General features: G+C 41.0%; 1 protein-coding gene across 1 annotated transcript in view; it reads right to left on the bottom strand.

Moving 5' to 3' along the window:
• Positions 1 to 429: 429 nt before the first annotated feature.
• Positions 430 to 27,150, bottom strand: part of Ppp1r14c (protein phosphatase 1 regulatory inhibitor subunit 14C) — an 82,449-nt gene continuing 55,728 nt past the window's right edge. The window contains exons 2-4 of the mRNA XM_076858136.1: positions 22,091 to 22,174; positions 20,235 to 20,267; positions 430 to 1,976 (exon numbers count right to left, since the gene is read on the bottom strand). Of these exons, the coding sequence (XP_076714251.1) occupies positions 1,902 to 1,976; positions 20,235 to 20,267; positions 22,091 to 22,174 (192 nt within the window). The 3' untranslated portion in view covers positions 430 to 1,901. The remainder of the gene's footprint in view (positions 1,977 to 20,234; positions 20,268 to 22,090; positions 22,175 to 27,150) is intronic.

Here is a 27,150-nt window from a genome sequence, read left to right as displayed (position 1 = left end):
GGCACCAGAGTCCATTCTTGCCTCACTGGAAGAGCATAACCTGTCAAGCTTATAGAAACCCTGCAATTTTTTTTATACCACCCATGGCATTATGACAATATTTGGCTTTTTTTTTTCAATTTGAAATCTTCTTGAGGATTTTTCTGAGATGACAAAGGGAAGTTTTCATAAAATGAACAGGGTCTGGCCTAGGTGAGTGCTGGAGTAGAAGCCTGCCAGACTAAGAGGGTGTCTGGGTCCTTTGTTTCCACCTCTGATCTGAAGAGGCCCCAGGAGGAGGCTAGGATGACCTGCCTGCAAATACCTCTCAAAAATTAAAGCTAGATATATAGACAGTAGGTGCCCTCATCTGCAGAGAGCCTGACAAAGTGAGTCACCCTGTTAATAAATTCTGCAAGACATAGGAGGTTTGTAAGCAGCTCCATTTATTTGAGTAAATAGCTTGTAAATAAATCATTGGTAAACATTACAAAATTAAATACATTTTCAAAAGCTTGCCAGTATACATAGAATTCACAAACATTGTTCTTTTTAAAAAATAAAATATGTTCAGAGCACCCTTGATATAAAATGCCTGGTCCCTGTCCTCAGACAGGGCTACCTGGAGACATCTTACGGCAGGTGGGGTTTCATGGGGAGGCCGCAGGGGCCTTCTGGAGGGAAGAGTTTCTACTGTCACCTTTTACCCCACCCACATCCCATATGAATTATAATTCTACTCCAAAGAGCTGGTAAGCAACTGAAGGGGCAGGGCAGGTGCTCGGGTCTAGCTCCAGGCTTGAGATCCAGGTCATACTTAGGGCCAGGAGTCTTCAGAGTCCTCGTCATGAGCCACCGAGTAAAGCCAAACATGGAACTGTCTTGAGCCAAGGTGAGGCCCTGCTGTCTCCACACTCCCTCAGCACTTCCTTAACCCACCTCTGGTCTGATGTTACAAGGCACAGAGGGACCCAGAGTTCATTTCTAGGGAGTTGGACAGCTCAATCTGCTAACTTCCTTTTGACCTGCTTTCCAGAAGAGGGAACAACACACAGTATTTGGTTGAAAGCAGAGAACTCATGGCTACACAGTGCTTCCTTTTTTCCATTGCAAAACACCACTCAGACAGCGTGGGCATTTCTCTAGGAATCAGGTTAGCTCTTCAAATCAAGGGTTCATAAAACTTTAAACAACCACAAATGAGGCAATAAGCATATGACCTGGCAAAGCGTCCTGACCAATGAAATCATATAAAGTCCACAAATTAAGCCCTTGACCAACTCAACGTCTTTGTAGTGTAGCACATTAGAATAATGGATACACTAGATTCTTCCACTTTGGTGCAGAAAGTGAATGTTGAAGGTCAACAGCACTCACATGAAGAATGCCCAGTGGCCTCTTGGAAATACATGTGCTGTGACCTCCCATGAAAGGATGACCACAAGTTTGCTCCATCCATGTGAAATAAAACTCACATCTACATTTTAACTCAGTCATGTGTAGATATATACAAGTACAGGAAATCTGACATCTGAGTCAAATGTACAACTTAAGAAAAAAACATTACCAAACTGGTTGTAAGAAAGCCACCTTCCCTGCATAGTAAGGTTCTAAACATCTGAGTCCTTGAAGAAAACACTGCCTGTCCTGGCCCACCCTTGGAAGTCCCCCTGCTTTGAGGATCCTCAGTAGGGCTGCTGTCAAGAGTCATGATATCTTTGCTATTAAAATATTACACTAATGAAAACCTTTAAAACAACAAGAACAAAAATGAACACTCTTGAATAAATGTCTAATAGATTCCCTCCCCACACACCAAAAAAGAAGTTGTTCATAAGGACAAATATTGTTTAATAAAAGTCTTCATGAAGTCCAAATCCCAGGACACTTTGTCTCTGAGACAGTTCTACCCTGTTCCAGAATCATATGCTCTTCTTCTGTGGAGGGCTAAGTTTCCTCATGCCTCTTATCCGGGAGAGCAGCTCTTTGATAAATTCCTAAAAGAGATCAAAGAAGTTCACATGAGAGGTCGCACTATTAAAAAGTGTGTTTAAAAATCTGCTGAACGTAATTGATGTTAACCGCAGTTCACTTAGTTGATCAATTTGGTGTTAACTCTAACTGGTAGAACACAGTTATATTTTTAAACAAAGGAAGAGCACTTGAACTTCATGGAAGCATTCTTTCTCCCTCTCTGCTCTCTTCCAGGAGGAAGGCAGGCTGTGTCCACTCACTGATGCTACCTGTGGCCTCGGGTAGCCTGCGCGGTTTTGGTGTTCCTCGACTTCACTGTGTGCGTATGCATCACCTGGGCGTCTTGTAGCTTTTGATTGAATAGGTGCAGGTCAGTGCCTCTGCATTTCTGACAAGCTCTCGAGTGATGCTGGCGCTGCTGGGCCTAGGAACACCCTGAGAGCAACTGGTCTAGATCATAGGAAGAGTCCACTTTTTTGAATGCAAATCATAGGCAAACAAAAAAAAATCACATCTTAGGGCTGGGGTTGTGGCTTAGCAGTAAAGCGTTTGGTGAGAGGCCCTGGATTCGATCCTCAGCACCACCTAGACATAAATAAATAAAATATAGGTATTGTGTCCAAATGAGGAGGAGGAGGAGGAGGAGGAGGAGAAGAAGAAAAAGAGGAGGAGGAGGAGGAGGAGGAGACCACCACTACCACCACCACCATGCAGTAACTACACATACCTGAGATTAAAATTTACGAAACTCATTATATGCAAGGCCTATTTTCTATTCTCTGATTTTTTTTCTATTTTATTCTAATTTTATTTACAAAGGAATGCTGGATGAGACCCACTAAGATGATTCCATAACCTACAAAGGGATCAGAGCCCAAAGACTGAAAAACCATCTAGAATGGTCCCACTTTATGACATCAGGAGTCTGTTACTGTTGCCTCATGTTTTAAATAAGCTATTAAATAAGTCACATGTATTAGGTACTGATTACCTTCTCTTCCTATTTTATATTTGTCAATGACAGAGTGACAGCCGGTCTGACTTTCTGATCAGCAAGTAACAGGTAGTGAACTGAGCACACAGGAGCCACCTGAAAGCAAAACCACTGAGAAACCCTGTGGTCCTTCCAGGCGCTCCAAACCCAGCTCTCAGCAATCTCCCTGCTCCAGTGCAGCCCGGCCATGAGCCCCGAGTCCAAATGAGCCCTGCACTGCTCTCCAGCTCCAAGCCCCCATAAATTTAAGTAGTTAACATTTGTCTGACACAATTTGTTTTTAATAGTGTTTTTGCCAATTATGAAAGTAATATGTGCTTTTTCTAAAAAATTTGGAAAATACAAATCAGCAATGATGTACTCCTTAGAGTTAACCACTAGGAACAAGTTTTCCTCCATGGATATTGTTTTTACTTAATTAAGATCATACTGTGTAACCACATCCTTTCTTCCCATTTAGTGTTATGTCAGAAGCTTTTCCCCACAACATTAAACAGGCTCTCTCAAGGTTAATGTTAGTAGTTATACAGTCTTTATTGTAGGGACGTGGTTCAGTCTGCTTAATTCCCCATCCCTGGAGTTCTGGATGGTTCCTGGCTTTTCATGAACAATGGCACAACTAACTTATGCGTGAGTCTTTGTCTGCAGGTGGACTTTCCTTTTGGAGAGCTATCCTTTAATCCCTACCATCTCCAACCTTGGATAGACCTATATATATATATATTTATATAGGATTATTTCAATTTTCTGAACACTGCTTATCTAATTTAAAGGATTTTCTTGGGTGAAATAATGTTATATTTTCCCATTTTTATTTGTTTATGATATGGAGTTACACTGGTGATGTATTCATATATGAACATAGGAAAGTTATGACATATTCATTCTACTGTCTTTCCTATTCCCATTCCTCTTCCTTCCCTTTCATTCCCATTTGCCTAATCCTACCCTTCCTTGCTATGGGTTTGCATCCACATATCAGAGAGAACATCTGGCCTTTGGTTTTTGGGAACTGTCTTACTTCACTTAGCATAACAGTCTCCAGCAAGTGCCACAATTTCATTTTTCCTTATGGTTGAGTAATATTCCATTGTGTAAATACACCACATTTTCTTTATCCATTCATCTCTTAAAGGGCACCTATGTTGATCCCATAGCTTGACTACTGTGATATTTTCCCATTTTTTAATATTTATTTTTTAGTTTTTTAGGTAGACACAATATCTTTATTTTTTATTTTTATTTTTATGTGGTGTTGAGGATCGAACCCAGCGCTCCGGCACATGCCAGGCGAGCACGCTACCACTTGAGCCACATCCCCAGCCCTATTTTTAATTTTCATTTTGAAAAGTTAAAGTCTTTACTATTGTTTCCTTTACTATGTGATTTAACCAACTGATATACAGTATCCTGAGTACATAATTTCATTTTTTTTGCTTTTAAAATGTGTTCTGCAAATGACTACTGCAAAGAGTTTCAGTAGCTGTTTTTTGTTTTTGTTTTTTTAAAGCCAAGGTCAGAATCACAAACCCTGTTATTTATTTTAGTAGCAACTCTGGTAATTTTTTGCACTTATCATAAAGTAAACACTAAAATCACATAAGGTATAATGTATTCAAACTGTAGACATTCTCTTCAAGACAAAAGTGATTTGGTAATTTAAATCAAATTCAAATTTTCTTAAAAATTTGTCATGATATGCATAAATCTCAGAGGTTAAAAAGTTTAAATAAATGACAAGATCTGTCTTGTGTTTATGATGTACTAATATTAATGGAAAACTTTCATTTTAATTTTATATCAATTAATTATATGTCTATATCTTAATATACTGCATTGTGCATGATGTGCATATTTAAACTGTTCATTAAATTTGCACATCTTGGTATTCAGCTGAATGAGGTAAAACATACAAGACCAATACTTAGTCTTCATATAGAAACGTAATAACACCCCTAGCAGACAAGGTTACAGATGGTTACAGATGATGCTCAAGGAAGATTCAAGGATCTCTAATCAAAAATGGTTCATATCACTTGGTTCATATCACTCAAAAGCACTCTCCATCACTGAAAAGCTGCAGGTGGCTTACAGCACACTGATGGAAATCACGGGCAGGCTCGGTCCATGTTGGAGGTGGAACCAATGTGCCTTGCTGCTGGATGGAATGTGGGGCATAGTGCAGTGGGGAAAGAGGACAGGAAAGAGAGAAATAAAGGTGATTGTTCTTCAGCAATGGGATGGGAAGAGGGTGCAGTTTGCTGAAACTGGAGAGACAAAAGCAACAGGTTTACAGATTTGTGCTGAGATGACAAGAAGACAGGTAAATAGGACTTAGAGTCTCAGCCCAGGGCCAAAACATAAATATGGACATCACCAGCATCCAAGTCAGTGGCTTTCAAGGTAAAAACAAACAAACAAACACACTACTTGTGATGCATGGAGATTCAAGACTGAAACAAGAGTTTCATGAAAAATTATAACTTTTCTTATTTTATTTTGGAAAAAAATACAGGTCAAGACCAGCTAATGAGTTGCCACCTAGAGATTGTGAACACACATTGATCTAGACCTGGACTGTTTGCTACACTAACCTCATGTGGCTTTGAAACTGAAATTAGTTAATTCAGTAAAAATTAAAATTCATTTTATTAGTCACACTAACCACATACCAAGCATGTCATAGCCACACATAGCCATGTTGAACAAGGCAGACATAGAATATTTCCATTATCACAGAAAATTCTATTGGCCAGCCCAGATGATGATGATGGTTTAAATAGCAGAGCTATGAGCAGCCTTGGAGATAAGTGTGAATGGAAAGGAAAAGAAGGCTGAAGACCAAGGCTCCAATGCCACCACCAATTGCCACTCGTCACAGGGCCACAAGAAACAGCAGGCAAAAACAAAAAGAGTACTGTTAAAGCGCAGGGAGAAGAAAGTGTTTCTGGAAGGAAGAGAAGATCAACAGAGTCAAGTGCTGATGAGAGGTCAGGTAAACCAAGGGCAGGGAAAGCCACGGGCTTGGGCCAGAAAGGGGCCACTGTGTCCTGGAGACAGAGGTTTTACTAGAAAGGATGGACACTACTAAAGTGTCTTAGTGACTCTTTCTTATAAACAGCTTTATTAAGGTATAAATGACATGCCATAAAGTTGAACACATTAAAGTATAAAACAAGCAAGCATGCTATAAATATAATATATATATATATATATATATATAATTGTGATATAAAGTATATCACAAGCATGCTACCTGCATGATCAACATAATGGAATATCCCATACTCTAGAAGTTTCTTTATGCTCCTGTGCAGTCTTCCCTCTTTCCATCTCCAGGGCAACTCTGACTCGTTTTCTGTTACCATGCATTAGTTTTGGCAGCACAAAATGGTTTAAGACACGAAGCCACAGAAATTCAAATCAGGAACACACTATTGTGACTACATTAAGAAAACACAGCCCACCTCGCCCCAGCCCCTGGGGGAGTTTGACAATGAAGGCAGATGAGAAGTGTGGTGTGTGACCCTCAGCGAGATCCTGGTGCTCAGGTCAGGGTGTGAACGTCGCGTTGTGAGTAGTATTTTTATTTTTTCCCAGAAGCCATGAGCGGTCCCCGCCAAGCAACTGTTTCTCCCTGTGTGTCTGCCAGTTTCCTGGGCTGCAGGCATGGAGGCCACCATTGCTAGGAAGCCACACCACCTCCTCTTCCTGCCTGGTGGAGGGCCACAGTCCCTCCCGCACCTTCCCCATTGCATTCCTGCCTTGGTCCTCCCCTTCTGCAGCCTGAACAAGAGCCGACTACCAAAACCAGCCACTTCAGAGCCACTTCAAGTGACAGTGTCACTTCCTCTCTTGAGGGGTTACAAATGAGTGTATTTGCTCTTCATATCGTGAAGTGTTAGAAATGGACTTGAAAACATTCCTTTAGAAGCATTTCCCCAGCACCCACCCCCCATACACACACACACACACACACACACACACACACACACACACCCCACACACTCAATCTTACTAGAAGTTAGAAAAAGGTATATTAGAGCAATAGAGCAATAAGATAGCATCAAATTGGCAAAATCTTTAATGTTTGGGAATACCAAGTTAAAAGGATGTTCTAAAATTCTGTGGGTGAGCCAGTATAAATATTAAGAGCAACACCATTTCCTGGTACATACCTTGGAGAAACTTGTACATGAGGCAACAGGTAAGTAATAATTATTTTATTACACCATCCTTTATAATAATATGAAACTGAGCATAGCCCAAGGGAGCATCAACAGAAGAATGGGAAACTCTATGATAGTATATTAAAACAAAGAAATGCTATGCAGTAATGAAAAGTAAATGAACTCTACGACAGCCCCCTGTGTTAACACAGATAAATTTCCAACCTCTAAAGCTGGACAAAAATAAGAAGCTGAAAAAGGACACTTATAAAATGTTATCTTCACTGTGACAAAAGCACACAAAATAATCCACATGCATACTTGTTTCTCCACTTGGTTGCAAGAGTCTTACTCACCTTTGTTTTCCTAGCACACCACTTAATATGTAAGAGGTGCTCAGCAAAGATTTGCCAAATAAAGAATTATATAAACGGACAAATTAATTCACACTGCTGTGGCATGGAAGGAAAGAAAGGGGGAGGGGAGCACTAGAATCGTTAATGTCCACTTAGTGATGGGGGGGGACATACAAATTTGGTCCCCACAAATATGAAGGCTGTAAAGTGATTCTGTGTGTGTGTGTGTGTGTGTGTGTGTGTGTGTACATGGTACTGGGGACCAAACTCAGGACCTGCACACTGAGCTAGATTCTCAGTCTTTTTACTTTTTATTTTGAGATGTGTTTTCACAAAGTTGCCCTCAAACTTGAGATCCTCCTGCCTCAACCCTATGAGTCTCCAGGACTACAGGTGTGTGATGATGCCACATTGACTAAAGGTACTTGTTTTTTGTGGGGAGGAGGTAACAGGGATTCAATTTAGGGGCACTCAACCACTGAGCCATATTCCCAGCCCTATTTTGAATTTTATTTAGAGACAGGGTCTTTCTTGCTGAGTTGCTTAGCACCTTGCTTTTGCTTAGGCTGGCTTTGAACTCATGATTCTCCTGCCTCAGCCTCACCAGTCGCTGGGATTACAGGTATGCACCACTGTGCCCAGCTAAAAGGTACTTCTCTTTAAGTACTGGTAAACTAACAAAGCCAGGGGAGTTAGGGAAGAGCTGAAAGAAGAGTGGAGCCTAGGGTGTTCTTCACAATCTCTCTTTCTCTCTCTCTCTCTCTCTCTCTCTCTCACACACACACACACACACACACACACACACACACACAAACACACACACACACAGGTGTATCAAAGAAGCAATAGAAAGAAGAGTAACATTTCTATGGAGTTTGAAAACGGACTCTTTGCAGCCTGATCTGTGAGTCTTCTAAGAAAGAAGTCCAGACAGATCTGCCAGATCTGAGGGCTCTGGCAGCAGCTGGGAGAACAGAAGGTCCTTTCTCGCTCTGAAGCCTCCGCATTTGTGTCATTCTTTCTGTCACAGGGGCACCGCAGTGGCATACTCTACTCTGAACCTTCCTCCTCCAGATCCCTCCTGGTCTCTGTGGCTTTCAACATCCATGGCCCCCTCCCTGTCACCAGCCTGCTCCAGCCTGTGCCAGAGGAGGCAGATGGACACACGATTTGTAATTATCACCAGAGCCAGGCATCTGGGAGCCCTCCTGGTCATTCAAAGTAATCTGTTACACTCCCTGATAAGAATCGGCTGCTCTAAAGAAGACAGACCATTGGAATAAAGGAAACGAAGGAACCACAATGTCACAAACCGCATTTGTGTCATTCTTTCAAACATTTTGAGCCATTTTAAAAGAAACAAGATAAACAGATATTATGCAACGTCCCTTTAATTACAAGTATTTGCCAACAATATAACTTTTAAAAAGAAATGCTCAGAATCTCTGTCCAGGGAATGGTGTCACCAACCACAATAACTGTGCCAGGCAATAAGGGGAGTCAAGAAGAACTCCAGATGCTCAACCCACTTTTCCAAAAATACCACTTACTCTTTACTTAGGGTTTGGTTACTCCTCAGAGAAACATGTATATGAGGCAACAGGTCAATGATAATTATTTTATTGCACCATCCTTCATAATTATATAGTGAGCGTAGCCCAAGGGAGTATCAACGGAAGACAGAGGGTGGGGGGAGGGAACGAGCAGGGGAGGATTCCAAAGGTGGGGATCACACAGGTCTCAGGACCCACCTGTGTACCATCTCCTCTTTCTCCCCAGACCAGTCACCACCTTAACCTTGCGTATTCCCAGAAGCCTCTGCCCTGCCCCCAGTCTCACTCCAACTTAGTGCAAATCTAGTCAACTTGAGTACAAATTCTAAGTAGCTGCCTTACACTTCTTCCAAAAAGTCTGACATTCAATAGCCGAGGTGGGAGTGTGCTGTTATGCTTTGGATATGAAATGCTCCCCAAAGGCTCATGTGTTGAAGGTGTGGTCCCCAAAGCAGCAACACTCAGAGGTGGGGCCTTTGGAAAGTGAATGGATCATAAGGGTTCTGATCTCAACAGTGGATTAATCCACTGATGGTTCATAATTAAATAGGAAGGTGGTGGAAACTGTAGGACTTGGGGTCTAGTTAGAGGAAGCAGGTCACGCTAGTGTACCCCAGAAGGGGATGTCTGGTCCCCAGCCCCTTCAATACTCTCTCCCTCCTGTCCACCAAGAGGTGAGCAGCTTTGTTCCACCACATTCTCCCCGGGTGATATTCTCCCTCATTTTGTGCCCAGAAGCAACAGAGCCAAGTGATCCTGGATTCTTTTGAAACCATGAGCCAAAATAAGTCGTTAATTCCTCTAATTTGATTTTATCAGGTATTTTGTCAAAAATTCTGACATACTTGGAAAGGTACGAATGGGATGGAAGCAGAGAAAACTTTCCAATCCACCAAAGTTTAGATGAGTGAAGAAAATTCCAGAAGGGTAGGATGTACCTCTTCAAAAAGATGAAGGTAACACCTGAAAACCATTCCAAATGGCAAAAGCTGTCACCCAGCGAACCAGGGAGGCACTGAAAATTCATGCTGTAAATTTTAGTCACCTTGACCACGCAGGTTGCCCACGGGGCCACACAGTGAATCAGAACAGACGAACCCTGCTTTGGGCGTGTAAGGACTGTGCCATAGCAAGCTCCACCCATGTCACTCACCCCTGAGACATTCAGTTTCCTCTCTTCTTGCGGGAGGAGAGGACTCTTTGTTTTTAGAGAGGCTCATTTGCTGACAGGGCACACCAGAACTGATTCTATTTTTTATTATCTGAAAAGAGGCTTATGATCCTGTTAGGATCATAATGTAATGGCCTTTGCCATCACCACTTCCTGAAGGCCTTGGCTTCATGCTGGCTTTTCCTTCCCTCCTTTAACTTAACGCCACTGATACTATATTATCCATTTATTTTCCTGACTATCTGCCTGTAAAGATGAATTTGTTCTGCTGTGAGAGCAGACACGTTACTCTATCTTAGACATGCAGCCCACCACTCTTAATTTATTTTTTACCTGAATTCCAACCTTTACTGGTGTGCCAGGGGTGGGGGGAGTCACCTGCAATCACCATTTTCAACCTTATGCTCTTAATTCTTTCCTTCCTTACTAACAGGTTTCTCAGAGTCTTTACATCTGCAATTCAGGCAACACAAAATAAAATTCCCCTAAGTAATCTTACCACAGAGAATAATCCATGGAGTAAATTCAGCAAAATTATAATCTCTCACTGAATCATTATAAGGAAACTAAAGTCATTTCACCTAGATTCCTATTATCTGTGAAGGAGAATATTATTTCCCATCACATCCAAGGAGCAAAAAAGCATTTATTTGAGGTCCTACAATTCCAACTTTGGAAGCACAGATTCCTGCAGAAACCAGAATGCACCCCATTAAGGAGGGATTCAGAGGGTGCTCTGAAAGAAAGAGAGGAAGTGGGTCACTCAGATGTTTATCACACAGGATTGGGGGGTCAATTAACTTCCAGCTCATTGACTGCATTTTTCTAGGAAAGAGTTTGATTTATACAATCCTCAGGAAGTTCCTTCTCAGCAAATAACTTTTCCTGTGGCATGTCAGCAAGTCCACAGAGGTCACCACAGCACAGGATAGGGTCTGGGTCACAAAATGGTGTCCCTGTTGTTAACGTTTTCTCACAACTTCAAATACCTGAATCTTGTCTAAAGAAAGACTTTTGGATTTGGTTTGATCCTGTCTTTGTCAAAAATATAGAAAACCAAATATTATGTGTTAAATAATCTTTAATTCATGTTTTCTTTTCTGTCCAGATAAGTCTAAATATAGGGAGGGGAGGTAGATCTGTTTTTAATATAGGTATGACCTCTCTGAATTTAGTGTCAAAGAAAAGATCCTAAAATCATAATTGATCATTGGAAAATGTCATCCAGGTTCAGCTCCATATAAAATCTGTGCTTTGTCCACCACGTCTTTTAAAAATCGACATCATTAATTATTGGGGGCAGGGCCACCAAAAGCAAGACACATGTGGCTTTCCCATAACAGTATGTTATCTTTCCTATGTCACTGTTATTATCACCATCGCCATAAGCAGGGTCATCCTGTATCTAAAAAGCACATGGTAAAGATCTTAGCCTTGTCAAAAAAGATAATCCGGTCTCTGCCCTCAGCTCCTGAGAAGTGAGCTTCAAACCCTTAGAACTCCTGCACTCTCCCCACCCCCAAAAAGTTTTTGTTTCCCTGGGGGGATTGAGTCACACCAGAGTGTCTAACAAGGTGATTCAGATTGGGTGCTTTGGGTCATGCCGTATCAGCTACAGACTGCGGCACACGTGGGCAGTCAACCATGTTAATGTGATCAAACTCCAGACACCCAGGCTCAGAGCTTCCTGGTAGTTACTCTGCATGTACATAACTGATGAGAAAATTAACTCTGTCACTCCATGGGGAGGAGACACCTGGGAGCTCCATTTGGGGGAATTTCCCTGACTTAAGCCTATGAGTCTCTTCCCTTGGCTGATTCTAATTTGTAACTTTTTACTGTAATCAACTGGGAATGTGATAATAACCAATCTCAATGAGTTCTGTGCGCTCCTCTAGTGAATTATCAAATCTGAGGTTGATCTTGGGAACCCTCAAACTTGCAATTGGTGTCAGACGTGAGGACAGTCTTGTGGACTATTCCCTAACTTTGCAAAAAGTGTTGAATAAAGATCAGGAAATAAGTGAAGAGTGTTTTTCAGGACTGCACGCCTAGGGTGAGCTTACTTAACAATTCCAGGTTGGCTTCCCTGATGGAGACAATCCTATTAGGTTTTATAAATATTCCTGAGTGAAGCTTGCGTTCCTCCATGTGAACTCAGAGAAAGGCAATGGGAAGTAGACAGAGCAGAGGATTCAGGCTAAAAGTGGATCCAAATCCCAGCTCCAGCATGCACTTGGCTTTTGATCTGAGCAGAAGAGACATGGGAAATGAAGAGTCCAAAAGAAAGTGTGTGAGCAACTGGCAGACGAGGCCCAAGATGCTTTTGGCTACCAGGAAAAACTGTATGTTTCTGGCTAATAAGTCCCACTGCTTTAACACCTAGCTGCCCAATTACACTAAGACATTGCAGGGCCTTCTCAGACAAGGGCCACACTGCTAGAGAGCAGTTTTCATCTGACTTTTGTCTTTTTGTTGGAAGCACTCAATTCTCTCTCTATTCAGAAACACTGTTCTGAAGGTCACAACTGCCCCTTCAAAAAAATATTCATATGTTTACTGTGACACTTTTTACCAGTTTTTTTTTTTAACCAGGGATATGCAAAAAATTATATGAGGTTTTTTGGAAGGGTGCCACCTTTTAAAAGGTGACATCTTTTTCACTCATTAATCTCTCACTCAAGCTCTTGTTCATCACCCCAGCCCAAGAGTGTAGTCTTTTTGGCAGGAGCTCCAGAAGGGGCCAGATGGAATGGGTCTGCCTTGAGGGAGGGGTACCCCTGCCTATGGACACTCAGACCCATTAAACTGAGTAACGTGGCTGCTCCTCCAGCAACAGCAGGTCCCTACAACCACATTCTGGCAAGCAATTTGGTTCTTGACTTAGAGGACCACTGAATGAGCTGAAAACCTGGCATTTTGGTCCTTTTATGCCTATCTTAATAGTCTTTGAGTGTTTAAATTCTCATTGAAGTTATGTGGCTTTCTAAGCCGTGGTTTTATATATGGATGCAGATAGTCACTTCCACGTCCTGGTCCTTAGATCAATCAGAGACCCATAGATATTCCATGAACATTTGCTGAGTAAATGAATGAAGGGAATGTAGTGAACTTGCTGGTTTATGTGTTGCAAATAACACATTTAGATATTCTCACTCTCATTAGCTCAGTGAAGGACTTCTTCCATATATACAAAAAAACAAACAATAATTTTAAGAGATAGATTAGGATGCTAAATGAATAGCCAACTGATGTAAACAAGATGAGTTGACCATGGCCCCTGGCAAAGTCCATCAGGGTAAAAGGCGGGTTTGCCTTCCTACTACCAACACAGGCAGAACAGAGCAGGCCTGTCTTTCGGAATACACTGGTCAATTTCTATTTATAAACCAGGATCACCCATGCCATAGCACAGCCATGACATTTCCATGACCTACCAGATCACTGGAACTTGAAATGCCTCTTGCCACCTACTCCCAGACTGAGTCATACTAGTGAACTCTGGGTGCATAGTTCAAAAAATGAAATAAATGCACACAAAGAAAAACCTTCAACTATAAACAGAGACTGTGTTTAAAAGTCCATTAATTGGCCTGACAACTCCACCAACAGATGACAAGACAGATGCCCTCCAGCCAAGAGCAAGAGTGCTTTCTGTTTGTCATCTTAGTACAAAGGAAGTACTCCTGTATGATCCCAAGAGTTGGAAACTATGCAAGTAAAGAGTGAGAAACAGGCAAAGAAGTTTCTCCCTGGCTTGGCAGTAGGTGCCCACCCCGACCCCTAATTTATACAATTAGGACATCACTACATATTATTCAAATCCATGTAATATCCTCAATACAATAACTTTTTTTCTTCCACATCATATAGAAACATCCAAAATTGCATTTACTTAAGGGGAAAGTAATAAAACAAATGTCCTTATTAATCAATCACTAACCCTTTACTATGGTGACCACAATTATATTGCTGGGTTTTAATGTATCCAACTCAGAAAAAATATTATATGTTAAGAGTCCACAGTTTGAACATGAATCAAATGGAAAAATAGATGACCTTCCCCTATTAGCCAGTGACCTACACAGGAGAAAACCATAGACCCAAACTATATGACAGAGTGACAAACCAAAAACAATATCACATCTAAGAAATTAGCAGATTCCTTAAAGTACAATCACCAAATTTAATAATTCAAGGATACCTTTTGGTGAATTGGGGCATTTTGTATCTTGAACATGTGGTAGAGAAGCATTACTTTAAACAGAATCAGGTTCAACTAACATGTTAAGGGCATACATGTTAGTTATGTTAGATATTTTCATATGTACCCTGACTTCTCCACTTACCAACTGTGTGACCTTGTGCAATTCTTCCATGCCCCAAATTATTTAACTGATAACAACACTGTCCATCTTATAGCTTTGACTTGAAGATTAAGTAAGACTTCCTCTTTCCACTCAGGCACGAAAGAAGCTTGGATAAAACCACTCCATCCTACCAAGCCGAACAAACTCAAAAATCAGCATTGTGGAGCTGGGGTTGTAGCTCAGCAGTGGACTGCTCACCTAGCACATGCGAGGCCCTGGGTTCGATCCTCAGCACCACATAAAAATAAGTAAATAGAATAAAGGCATTGAAAAAATAAATATTAAAAAAAATCAACAATGTTTTTTTAGATTCATAAGAGCAGTGAAGTCAGAGGGCACATAATGCTGTAGAGAGGCTGACAGGTGGATAGAGAATCCCAACTCACTGGAGCAGAAACCACAGGCAGCAACTTCTGTGGGAACCAGAGCCACGGCAGGAAATGTCAACTGCAATTGAGAAACTGCTAGAATCAGTGTGGACAAATCTGAGGGATTAAAACTCCAAGGAGACTCATTTACAAAGGCTCCCCATATTTTGTGATTTTTACCTCTAAGATCTTCACATTGAATATCAGAGAAAAATTCCTGTATGCTTCCAGCAGGAGGAAGGGGAAAAAACAATATGAATTACACTGGAGCATTTTATTCTTAACAAATACTGTACTTGGGGAAAACCAACCTGAGCCTACCAGAGCCTGACTTAGAAAAAGGGAAATACCAACTCCTGCTGGTTCTAGCCATCTGTCCCAACTAAAGGGAGTAGGGTGTACGGTGTAGGGAGAGATGAGAAGCACTTGTGAAGTTCACAGTCCAGGGACGCAGATTCAGTGAAGATTAGGTCCTAAGCACAGGACTACAGAATGCTTCCTTCCCCAAACCTTAACTCCACATTACTAAAGGACTATTTTCAGCAGTTCATTTTACCCGATTCATCCTGTCCAGATAGCAAGAAAAATTACAAAAGGAAAAGGCAACAATAATTGTTCAAAGAGAAAGAGCAATCATTACAACCAGACTCAGATACAGTGGGGATGTTGGAATTATCAACTTGGGAATCTAAAACAACTATGATTAATACTAAGGACTCCAATGAATAAAGGAGAGAGCTTGCAAAAACAGACAGCAATGCAAGCAAAGAAATGGATGTTCTAGAACCAAAATGCAATTACAAAGAACAAAAACAGTGTAATAGAAATGAAAAATGCCCTTGATGGACTCAATAGTAGATTGGATGAAGCTGGAGAACAAATCTAAGTTTGAGGCTATCTCAATAGAAATGGGTGGAGAGAAATTCCATGTTTGTGGACAGGAAGACTTAATATTATCAAGATGTGAGCACTTCTTAGCTTGACCTATAGATTAATGCAATCTCAGTCAAAATATTCTAATTCCAAAGTGCATATGGAGAGGTAAAAGATTCAAAATAACCAATACAATATTGGAGAAGAAGAATAAGTTCAGAGAACTGACACTAGCTAACTTCAAGACTTGCTATAAAGCTACAGTAATCAAAACAGTATGGAACTGATGAAAGAAAAAACAAATTGATCTATGGAACATAATAGGCCCACATGAATAAAATCAATTGATTTTTTTAAGAAGGATCAAGAATATATACAAGAAAGCCACCATCAACAAATGGTGCCGAGACAAGCAAATATCCACATGCATCATACATAGATCTAAAATGTAAAAGTAAGTCTATAAAACTCTTCAAAGATGTCAGTGGAAAAAATCCAGATGGTCTACTCTTTGGCAATTGGTTTTAGATATATCAAAGACAAGATTGATAAGAAATGATAAGCTGGATTGAATCAAAATAAATTTTTTCTGCTCTATGAAATACATTGTCAAGAGTATAAAAAGAGAAGCTACAGACTGGGAGAAAATATTTGCACGAGATAAATGAGATAAAGAGCTGTTAGCCAAATATACAAAGGAAGTTCTTGATGTGTGGTGCTGGAGATTAAATTCAGGGCCTTATACATGTTAGACTAGAGCCATACCACTGAGCTACACCCCCAGATTTTAATAATTCAATAATAAAAAATAACCTGGTTAAAAAATGAACCAGAGATATTAACAGACACCCCCCCACACCTAAAAAGACATACAGGTGAAAAACATGTAAATAGATACTCCAAATTATAGATCAGGGAAATGCAATTTAAAGCAATGATATTTCATTCTTATTGCTGATGAGGATAGGAAAATGGTACAACAATATCATTAGAGTCTGATGGTTTCTTACAAAACTAAACATACTCTTCCTATACAATACAGCAACCACAATTCCTTGAGATTTACACAAAGGACATTAAAACACTGCTACAAAAACCTACATAAGAATGCTCATAGCAACTTTATTTATAATTGCCAATACTTGGAAGCAACCAAGATGTGCTTCAGTAGATGAATAAATAAACTATGATACATTCAGACAATGAAATATTTTTCAGCACTAAAAAAGAAAAATGTGCTAACAAGCAATGAAAATACATGGAGCAAATTTAAATGCATATTATAAGGAAAATACACCAGTTTGGAAAGACTACATGCTATATGATTCGAATATGGCACTTTGAAAAATGTAAAACTATGGAGATAGTAAAAAGATCTGTGGTTATCCGAGGTGAGAGGAAAGAAAGGATGAACAGGCAGAGCACAGAATTTTTAGGGTAATGAGAATTGCTCTGATGGATACTGCAGTGGTGGATATGTGTGTCATTATATATTTGTTAAAACCCCATGGAATGCAAAACACCAAGAATGAGCCCTGATGTGAGCTATGCATTTTGGGTGATTATGATATGTCAGTGTGGGTTCATCAATAGTAACAAATTCACCACTCTGGTGGGAGATCTTGACAGTGTGGGTATGGCAGGGGTTGTACAGGTTGTATATAGAAAATCTCTACCTTCTGATCAAGTTCACCATGTACCTACAACTGCTCTAGAATCAAATCTACTAAAACATTTTTAAAGTTATGGATGATTGAGTAAATGTTTGAAACTTTCATGAAAAAAAAAGATTAAATGAGTTAATATAAGATTAGATCAGTGCCTGGCACATTAAATGCTTAATAATTATAGTTCTTACTAAATAGTTCTTACTAAATAGCATATAGTTCTTACTAAATACAATTGGTTTTAGATACATCAAAGACAAGATTGATGAAATCTCTGTTATGACTACCTCCATTTTACACATGAGGAAACTAGCTCAGAGAAGTTTAAAAAAAAATTGATTATAGTCACACAGCTAGTACTGGCTCTGCTGTGAATCTCTTGACTCGAAGTTTGGTGTTTTTTCTACCACCTACCCTACTTCCACAATGAGACTATAAATAAATATATCTGAGTCAGCAAAGACATCTTGCTTACCTTCCTAACTTGAAAGTGGTATACTAATTGTATGTAAATTAATTTTGATCAAATATCACACCTCCAGAGACAGCGATTTTTAAGGATATCATCAATTGTTAGGCATTTAGTTCAGATAGGACAAGGTCCTTTAAGGTCCTAAATCTCTTGCTGAGTTAAGTAGTTTAGGAAGACTGCACACAGACAAAGCACAGGATCAGGTGTCAGAAACTCGGTGGCGTCCTGGTTTGCTTGCTGGCTGCTCTGGCAGCCTGGGTAAGTTACTCAAACCCTCTTCACGTTAAGTGATCATTGTGAGTCCAAAATAAGATAAAGGACGTTGGTGCAAAGTGAACTACAGAACTCTGGAAAAGTAGAAGGTATCACTCTTATCTCACAATCCAGGTGCCAGAAAAACCTATTTCTTATGAACATTGTCTCAAAGGCAAAACTGCCCCCCGCCTTTCTGAAATGATCCTTTCACAAATACACAAAATTAAATGAAATTTCTCAGCATTTCCATTCCTAGAAACCATGAGCTAAAAAAAGAACACAGAGATATTCACTTGGAAGCTCCAGCTTATTTTCCTCCTTTCTTCTTTCAGAACTCTGAAGAATATTCAGATATTATATCCTTTCATCCTTAAGCCTCCACATCAAAACTAGTTGAGGGGCAAACCCACCATCTTCCTTTAATTGCATGACTGTTAACCACTGTAAATTTGTTGTTCCCTGGACACTGCAAAGACTGGGAGGTGGGGGAGGGAGAACAGGGCTCATTGAGAAACAGTGAGAAAATGGGGTGTCCACTGACGGGCACCTGTGGAGCCAATCAGAAGAAAAATCTGCAAGTCCAAACCTTCTCACCTAAATAAACAAAAAGGAACTTCTCACCTGGGTGAGTACTGAAGCAAAAGGGAACAAGCAAATGAGTAAACGCCATTTCTGTATCCAGTCCAGATGCCCTGAGCAGCAACGTCTCCACCCCCACATCACCTGGTTACTCTGCATAATCCATCACTGTCTTGTCTACAGTCCTACCTGTCTCGTCTAACTCACCACAAGAGTTTAAAACCACTCTCCAAATAACCAATTGTTTTAGCTCATATTAACTCCCCAAATAACTGTAAGTAAAGTTTTATTCCAGATTGTACAGATGCTCCAGAAAAAAAGTCTGGAGGTAGGAAGATGGCAATGAAGTGTTTAAGCACAGAGGAAATATATTACATGTTTGACAAAAACACTGGAGCAATAAAATAGCAATAGGTACTAGACAAAATAAAAGGCAAGGCGGTTATCAACTCCAGGAAAACAAAGAGCTATATAAGAGAGGAGTCAGGGTCGTATGATATTGTGGGCTCAGTAATGAAAAATATTTTTTAAATCATAATATTATTACTCTCAACTACTAATTTAACAAAATACTGTTATATAATTTTATTGTGGGATGGATGGAAAGAAATTGTGTGAAGGGTAAAAGTGCTATCATCTTTCCCCTTAAGTCAATAAACAAAGAAGAAATAGTAAATGCATGTTTAGGATAAAAGAGCAAATAACAGGGAAGCAAAGGTGTTATTATATTTATATATATATATATCAGACATATAAATATAATAACACCTTTATATATATATATATATGTATATATATATATATATAAAACACACATATATATATATACACATACACATAAATGTGTGGATAAATATATATATATTTGTAAATATATATGTGTGTGTGTGTGTGTGTTACTAACCTAAAGTACTTCTTTTGCTAATATTTTCAAATTAATCTCTACCATGTTCTTGCTTTCAGTCATCAGAATCTACATTAAATACCTCAATTTATTCCAATTAATACCAATTGTTTTTATACTAATATTTACATATACTATAAATACCTAAACAAAGCATAACATTTTTCTCTCAATAAAGATAATTCTTTTGAAAAAACAGAAAAACAGAATCAGCTTTAAGTTTTTAAAAAATATATGCCTATAAACTGAAAGGATATATTCTCCAGTAATAAATCTAAAATTTTACAATGATTACACACTGTTTCACAATTTTCTTTGAAGTCTGGCTTTTATCTAAAGCAAGCAACACACCCCATTCCATTAGTTTTAAGTCTTCCTGAACTAGACATTTTAAGCTTAGAAATAATGAAGTTGTACTGTGAAACATACGCATTCATAGATAATAACAGTCGATTAGCATTCATCTATTGTGATTTAGCATTAAAAACAGACAAATTGTTTTAATAAAAACCAATTCAAACATCACATTTAGGAAAAGTGATTTGTTTACCTCTGTTGGTTTGTAGCAGTCTACAAGAGCTTCCTAGAATTAAACACATGGAAAATCAGTTTTATTATTTTAAAATTCAATGCCACTTTTAAAATGCAATTAAAATCATTTTGTCTCTATACTATTGTTTTTACAATGATAAATCAAGACCTCAAATTGGTTATCCACAATCAAACTTTATTTCAACACCAGCTGGTCATTTGAACATATTAAAATATGCAAGGATGCACATACATGCATGCACACCTTTACTTTAGAAAGTTTTAGAATAGAAAAAGACAGGGTTTTTATGCTCTTATAGCATTGAAAACAAACCCAACCATTGACTAGACTATGAGCACCACTGAGGAGAAGGACTTACTTTAAAAAATCAGGGGGAAATGAAAGTGACCATCAGGTTCTAGTCTGCAGAGAGATGCATACTGACTCTGAAGCTCAACCCAGGATGGCCCTTAACAGGAAGTGAATGCCCCACTGCATTGTTCTTGCATTAACTGAACCAGAGGGATCCTCTAACCCACCTACCTGGTGCATGTCCACCTTTCCTTTGGGCTGTATACTTTGTTAATATTAAATTGTATAAACTTGAAGTTGAGATCACCTGTGCAAGAGGATGGTGATCACAGTGGACCTGGAGAGGGAGCTTGGTCATAGTTCAGCCACAGGTCAGCTTAGGACCCAATCTCCTCAGGTTCCATGTCTCAGCTGGGAATCAAGGTGGGGGAATGACAGCTAAGAAAGCCCCTTTCAAGTTCTTGGTTTTAAAACAACCTTTTAATGTCACTCTACTTCCTACATAACTGGTATCTACCTTATCTTTTTTTTTTTTTAACTTTTATAACTAGGATGCTATTGTCTTCCAACTCAATCTATCCACAAGAAATAATCATTACAACTGAGGCTGTCCACCATTTGAGGGACACTAGTAATTACTAATATATTAAACATATCAATGCATTAAAATGTGCCCTTTGATTTGCTTTATGACCATTCATCATTGGTGATAACCATTAACAGTAATTATCCGTGGACATTAAGAACAATGGCAGGTTAAAGGTTAATTAGTTTTAGAAACTTCCAAATGCAATTTTTAAATGATAGATTTGGCCTCCTGTGGGAAAGACTGCACCTATTTTATTGCTTTCCATTAGGAAAACAGACGTTGGCACCCCGATCAATTTGCTAGAATGCTGTCAGGTGAGATCTGTTAAAAGGTATCTTACTAAATAGAGTTATGCCATAAGCAAACTAATCCAGAAATTAATGTCAAGCATGATACAGTCCACCTCTGGGCTTGGACAGTCCCAGTCCCACTCAGCTCATCTCCCTCTTTTATGCTTGTGGGCACCACTATCCTCCCTGAAAAATGATCTTTGGAGGTGAAACCAGCCCTCTTCCAATAAAATGAAACTGGAGAAGGTCACACCCAAAAGTTGTTAGAGAGCAGACTACAGTCAAGAGTTGATTTATCATCAGAGATGCAGCTTATGAGGGTGAAGACCCAGCAGTGAAGACCCTGGGCTTCCCTCTCTGCAAAATGGCCCCACCCAAGCCCTGGTACCAATGCCCCCACGGGGCAGATTCAGCTCTGGCAAAGCCTTGGAGACCAAATGGATTCAAACATCTGAGGCTAGAAATATCTTGAATATCTTGAGAGCGGCTTACCTGTAGTTTTTTTTTTTTTTTTTTTTTTTTAAGAGAGAGAGAGGTAGAGAGAGAGAATTTTAATATTTATTTTTTTTTTAGTTATCGGTGGGCACAACATCTTTGTTTGTATGTGGTGCTGAGGATCGAACCCGGGCTGCACGCATGCCAGGCGAGCGCGCCATCGCTGAGCCACATCCCCAGCCCCTTACCTGTAGTTTTAATGCTCTCTCTTCCTCACTGTCTGCATCAAGAAGGTCGTCGATGTCGATTTCCACGTCTGGCATTTCTTCTTCCTGTGGGCAAAAAGGAAGGCATTTTATTTATGGGAAAATGTATATTGTGCCAAATCAATTTAGTTAAGTTAAATAAATGACTATGTTATCTATGGAAAGGGGATGAGGGGTAAGAAAGGGAAGGAGATACTTCAGGGAAGAGGAGGGGAATGGGAGAGGATAAAAAAAGGGAAGAGGGGATGGGGGAGGAGGGGAAAGAGAAAAGGGGGAAAGGAGGGAAGGGAGAAAACCACAGAGGGACGGAGGAAGGGAGGGAGTCAAGAGCTTTAAGAGTCACAAAACAAAAAAGTGCTATTCAGAAATGACAGTTTTCTACTTGCTAACAGATCACACCTGTGTGTACAATGGCTGGGCAGGCAGACCACAGACCGGGTGGGAAGAGCTGCAGTTTCCCACCCAGCATCTACCCCTCTCTGCCTACTCAGTCTTTATGAACTGACCCACATGTCCTTCAAAGCTCGGGGTCTGGGAATACCCCGAGACCCTGTGATACCAGCACAGGTTCTGGGGCATTAGCAATGCCCCAGCCATTTCTGATTTGAAGAGGATGGTGATCCAACTGAGACCCAGGGAGACTCTGGGAAAGATGCTCTTCCTCCAAGAGCACACCCCCCCACACACAAACACACACCCTCCCTGTGAACTGAGCATGGGTTGAGGAGCACATAGCCCTGGAAACCACGAAGAGAGGCTGGTTCAGGATGAGGCGGATTCCAGGCTGGAAAAAGAAGGGAGCAACAACACACAAAAAAGCAGGTTCTGGATAAAATTACCAAGACATCAGGTCAAACGATGTCTGAGTAGGTGAACAAACCCTGCATGTGGCTCTAGCCATATGGGTTGAGCAACCAAAGACATCCAGTCCAGAAAACAGGGCTTTAGAAAGGTGAAAGACTTGGCTAACTTGGAATCTGAACTTATTTTTTTTTCTCTTTTTAAATTGTTCTAATTAGTTATACATGATGTAAAATTCATTTTGACACATCATACATAAATGGAGTATAACTTCTCATTCTCTGTTGTGCACGATGTACGATCACACTGGTTGTGTAGTCAGACATGCACCTAGGGTAATAATGTTTGATTCATTCTACTGTCCTTCTGTTAATGGTTTGGATGTGAGGTGTCCCCTCAAAAGTTTACATGTGGAACAATTCAAGAAAGTTTGGAGGAGAATGATTGGATCATGGCCTTAACCTAATCAGTGAATTGATCCCTAATGAGATTAACTGAGTGGTAACCTGGAGGCAGGTGGGGTGTGGCTGGAGGAATTGGTTCATTGGGGGTGTGGCTGGAGGAATTGGTTCATTGGGGGTGTGGCTATGAGGTATATATTTTGTATTCGGAGAATAGAGTCAGTCAGTCTCAGTCCCCCACCCCCCTCTCCCCGCTAATCTCTATATTAGCTGCTTCCATTTGCCACACTCTTCCACCATGTTGTTCAGCCTCACTTCAAGCCCCAAGGAATTGATGATCCAGCCTTCTCTGAAACCTTGAGCCCTCAAACTTTTCCTCCTCTACAGTTATGCTGGTCGGGTCATTTAGTCACAGTGGTGAAAAAACTAACTAAAACACGTTCCTACCCCCTTACCCCCTTCCGTCCTTTCACTCCACTCTGCTAATCCAAAATACCTCTATTAGAATCTGAACTTCTAACACAAATAGACCTGGGCTCCTTCCCATCTCTTCTGTTACCTAAACCACTTCTATACCTCCCAGATCTTAAAATGTCAAAATAAAGTAGCATGTAAGAGAGACCTGTAATTTTGCATTTCATTTTCTATGTGCAGTCACCTGCAGCCCAACTCCTCCCAGCCACTGGGATGGCGGAGCACTATCCTCAGGAGCAGGAGAGAAAGCTGCACACTAGGACACCTGGGAGGCCCCCCACCTGGCTTAGCTACTCTGTGTAAGCTATCTCATCTTGACTTCTGGGGCAAGGCTGACTTTCTGAACACTTCTTTTCTAGGAAAATGAACTTAGTACTCGACCTGTTATGTGTTTGGTTCCAGTACAAAACAAGGACCCAAGTACATTGGAGAAACAGGAATATGACCCCCTACCTCTAGTAACACTAGATTCCAAGGGCAGACCCTTAATGGGCAGGAAAATTCCAGAAACAATCCTTCATTTGAGCCACTAGTGACTTATCCCTGGTCCCATGGAGAATTTCTTTTGAGAGACTTTGTTCGGATATTAAGAATTAACCCACTTGGACACAGTATTTATTATGGATGTGAACATTTCAGGTCTCATCTGCAAGGCTTTACCTGGTGGAAGAAAGATTTTGTATTTTCATATCTGCACTTAATGATAATTTACCTATTAGTGGAAACTGGTGATCTAGCAGTAGGAAATTTCAATGTTTTGACAAGAGTCAGCCTGCAAGGTGACCTTTCTCTTGCTAGGACATGGATTCTGGGAATCTGGCAGCTGGGTCAAGGCCAGTTGTGACTCCAGGGCAAGTTATTCTGTATATAAATGATAATTAGTGATATATAAATGATATATTAAATGCCAACTAACTTTGATGCATGGATTAAATTAGTTAATTGATATCAAGCCATCAGAATAGTACCTGACACACAGATAAGACAACCAGAGCACTGGTGATTATTTCTAAGTTTATTATAAAATAAACTTAAAACATAATCACCTGGTTTCCCAGGATACCAAGGTGAGGGGTATGAATATGACTTTGAGAACAGCTGAGGGTACCTTCCTTGTCCTGGGAACTTCATCTGTATGAGCCAATGTACACAGGCATCCCTGGCCTCTGAATGGATGCTGCTGGGCTGCTGTGACTTTTCCGTCCTTCCCTGGATCCAGCCATCTCATACTTACATCCAGCCAGTCAGCCTCTCAGACGAATACAAAGCAGCTGTTTCTAATGAGACATCATTTTTTAACCGCTCCTCAGGGGCGGGTCAGGAAAGTGGGTGCTAGTGTGCCTCCATTAGGGAAGAGGATGCTGGAAGGATCTCAAAGCTACACTTTGTTGCCAGAACACTGGAAACCCCACCCAGGACTTTGGTATTGCTTTGCTATACAGGTGCAAGCCTCCCTGGCCACCACCATTGACCCTCCACCATGTTGTTGTTCTCTTGTCCAGGTGTTCTTGTGTCCAGCCATCTAATTTTGTGTATATTTGGAATCATGTTTGAAAGGAACACTGGTAGGAGAAGAAGAGGAACTATTAGGAGGACCCCAAAAAGAGAGCAGTCCATATAACTTGAAAGTACAGCTTGATAAAAGCAGCAGAGCTTTCAAAGGTTGGCCAGAATTTCCAGGGAAAGGACCACTGGGGACACAAACACCAACAAAGAAACTCACTAGATTACAGAAGAACTGACAACCCAGAAACAGGAACACAGATCGCTGGTGGCAGGCCCCAGCACAGATGAATCACCCTCAGAACGGCCCAGTCCAGTGGAGGGCAAAGGCCATCATGAATCAGACCCTGAAGAAGAGCTGAGCAAATGCTGCATTGGTGTTTTGGAAAGTGCAGCTCAAGATGAGTTCACTTACGTCCACGATGCCAGGTAGCTTTAGTAACTACCATACAAGGCCAGAACAGCCCAGCCGGTCTCAGCCAGCTCCATTCAGGAAAAGCCAAACAAAAGAGATGGATCGGCAAGTCCCAATCTGTGTGACAGTCTAAGAGCCTCCTCCTACCTTCTCCTGCTCTTCCCCTCAGCCAGTCCCTTGGTTCCTATTTATATTCTGTAGACACAAAGCATACCTTATGTCATGGCTTAATGAAATCAAGCAAAGGAAGCTGGATGTAAAACCTGTTGAAGGGACTGCAGCCAAGAGGAGCTTGGTGTCTACTATTCTTAAAGGGAGTGAAAGAATAGTACGTTCCCAATGCTCTCCTCAGAACAGCACAGCCACACGGTTCCTGCAAACTTTACTGAAACACTTTTGATGACACTTGGTCAAATGGCTTTCACTGTGAGTCAGCCAGGTGTCCCTTCATTAGGACTGCACAGGGCTCTCTGTTAGGTACTGTGTTTGACCTATCTCCCCAGCCCTGGAGATCTGGGCTGTCCCTATGGCAACCACATGTGGTACTCAAACTTAAATTCATAACAATGATGACTTCCATTCTCACTCACACCAGCTACATGCACCAAACAGCGACTGCACTAAAAAGCACAGATTTAGAACACTTTTTGTCATCATAGAAGGTTCCATTGGACAGTCCTGACCTACAGTCCACTAGCTCTCTGGCCTAGAATTAGGAAGCAAAGCCCCTTTCCCCTCTCTAAAGGACCTGGCAGAAGGCAAGGAACCTGGTATCTCAAGGTCACTCCTACCACCCCAGGGCGTGTGTGTGGCTGGGAAACCCTGGGCAAGCTGAAGCAAGCTGAGTGCACATGGAGTAATCATGGCCCTCATTAGGCATCAACACTTTCCACCCATCTGTGAGTCTCTCCTTTCCCAATCAGATTCTTCAGGCCTGGGAGGAGAAAGAGCTCAGCGTGCTTGCCAGGAGCACAGGGCAGGGTGTTCCCGATGCTGGAGAGTCTGCATTCAGGGAGCGTCTCCTCAGCCCTGTGTTCCACATATTAATGCTAGAGCAGAGGACTGAGAGACCTTAGTGACAGGCCAAACCCTTACAAGGGAGTGAAGACACCCACAGCCACCCACCACAGCGCACCAGGGTTTGGTTGCATGTGGATATTTGCCTCACATTGAAGATGTCTCCCCAGACAATGGCTGTGCTGACAAGAAGCGAAACAATGGTCTTCAGAGTCACTACGGAAGGTTACCAGCTAACACAGTTCCTCGTTAGTCAGGGGCCCTCCTGGTGATACTGATGAATCCCCATTGAGAAGCAGCGGCAGAGTGGCGGCCTGCGCAAGCTGGAGCGTGGGCTGTAGGCACCAGCGTCGGGCGTGGGCCTGAAGCCTGGTAAGCCAGAGCCGAGGTGAACCAGCGGGGCCCCCACCCTGACTGGTGAGTGGTGAGGA

The sequence above is a fragment of the Callospermophilus lateralis genome, chromosome 6 (assembly GCF_048772815.1).
Source record: "Callospermophilus lateralis isolate mCalLat2 chromosome 6, mCalLat2.hap1, whole genome shotgun sequence".
Taxonomy (NCBI): Eukaryota; Metazoa; Chordata; class Mammalia; order Rodentia; family Sciuridae; genus Callospermophilus; species Callospermophilus lateralis.
Note: the sequence above shows the minus strand (reverse complement) of the source record. Positions and strands in the feature narration are given on the sequence as shown.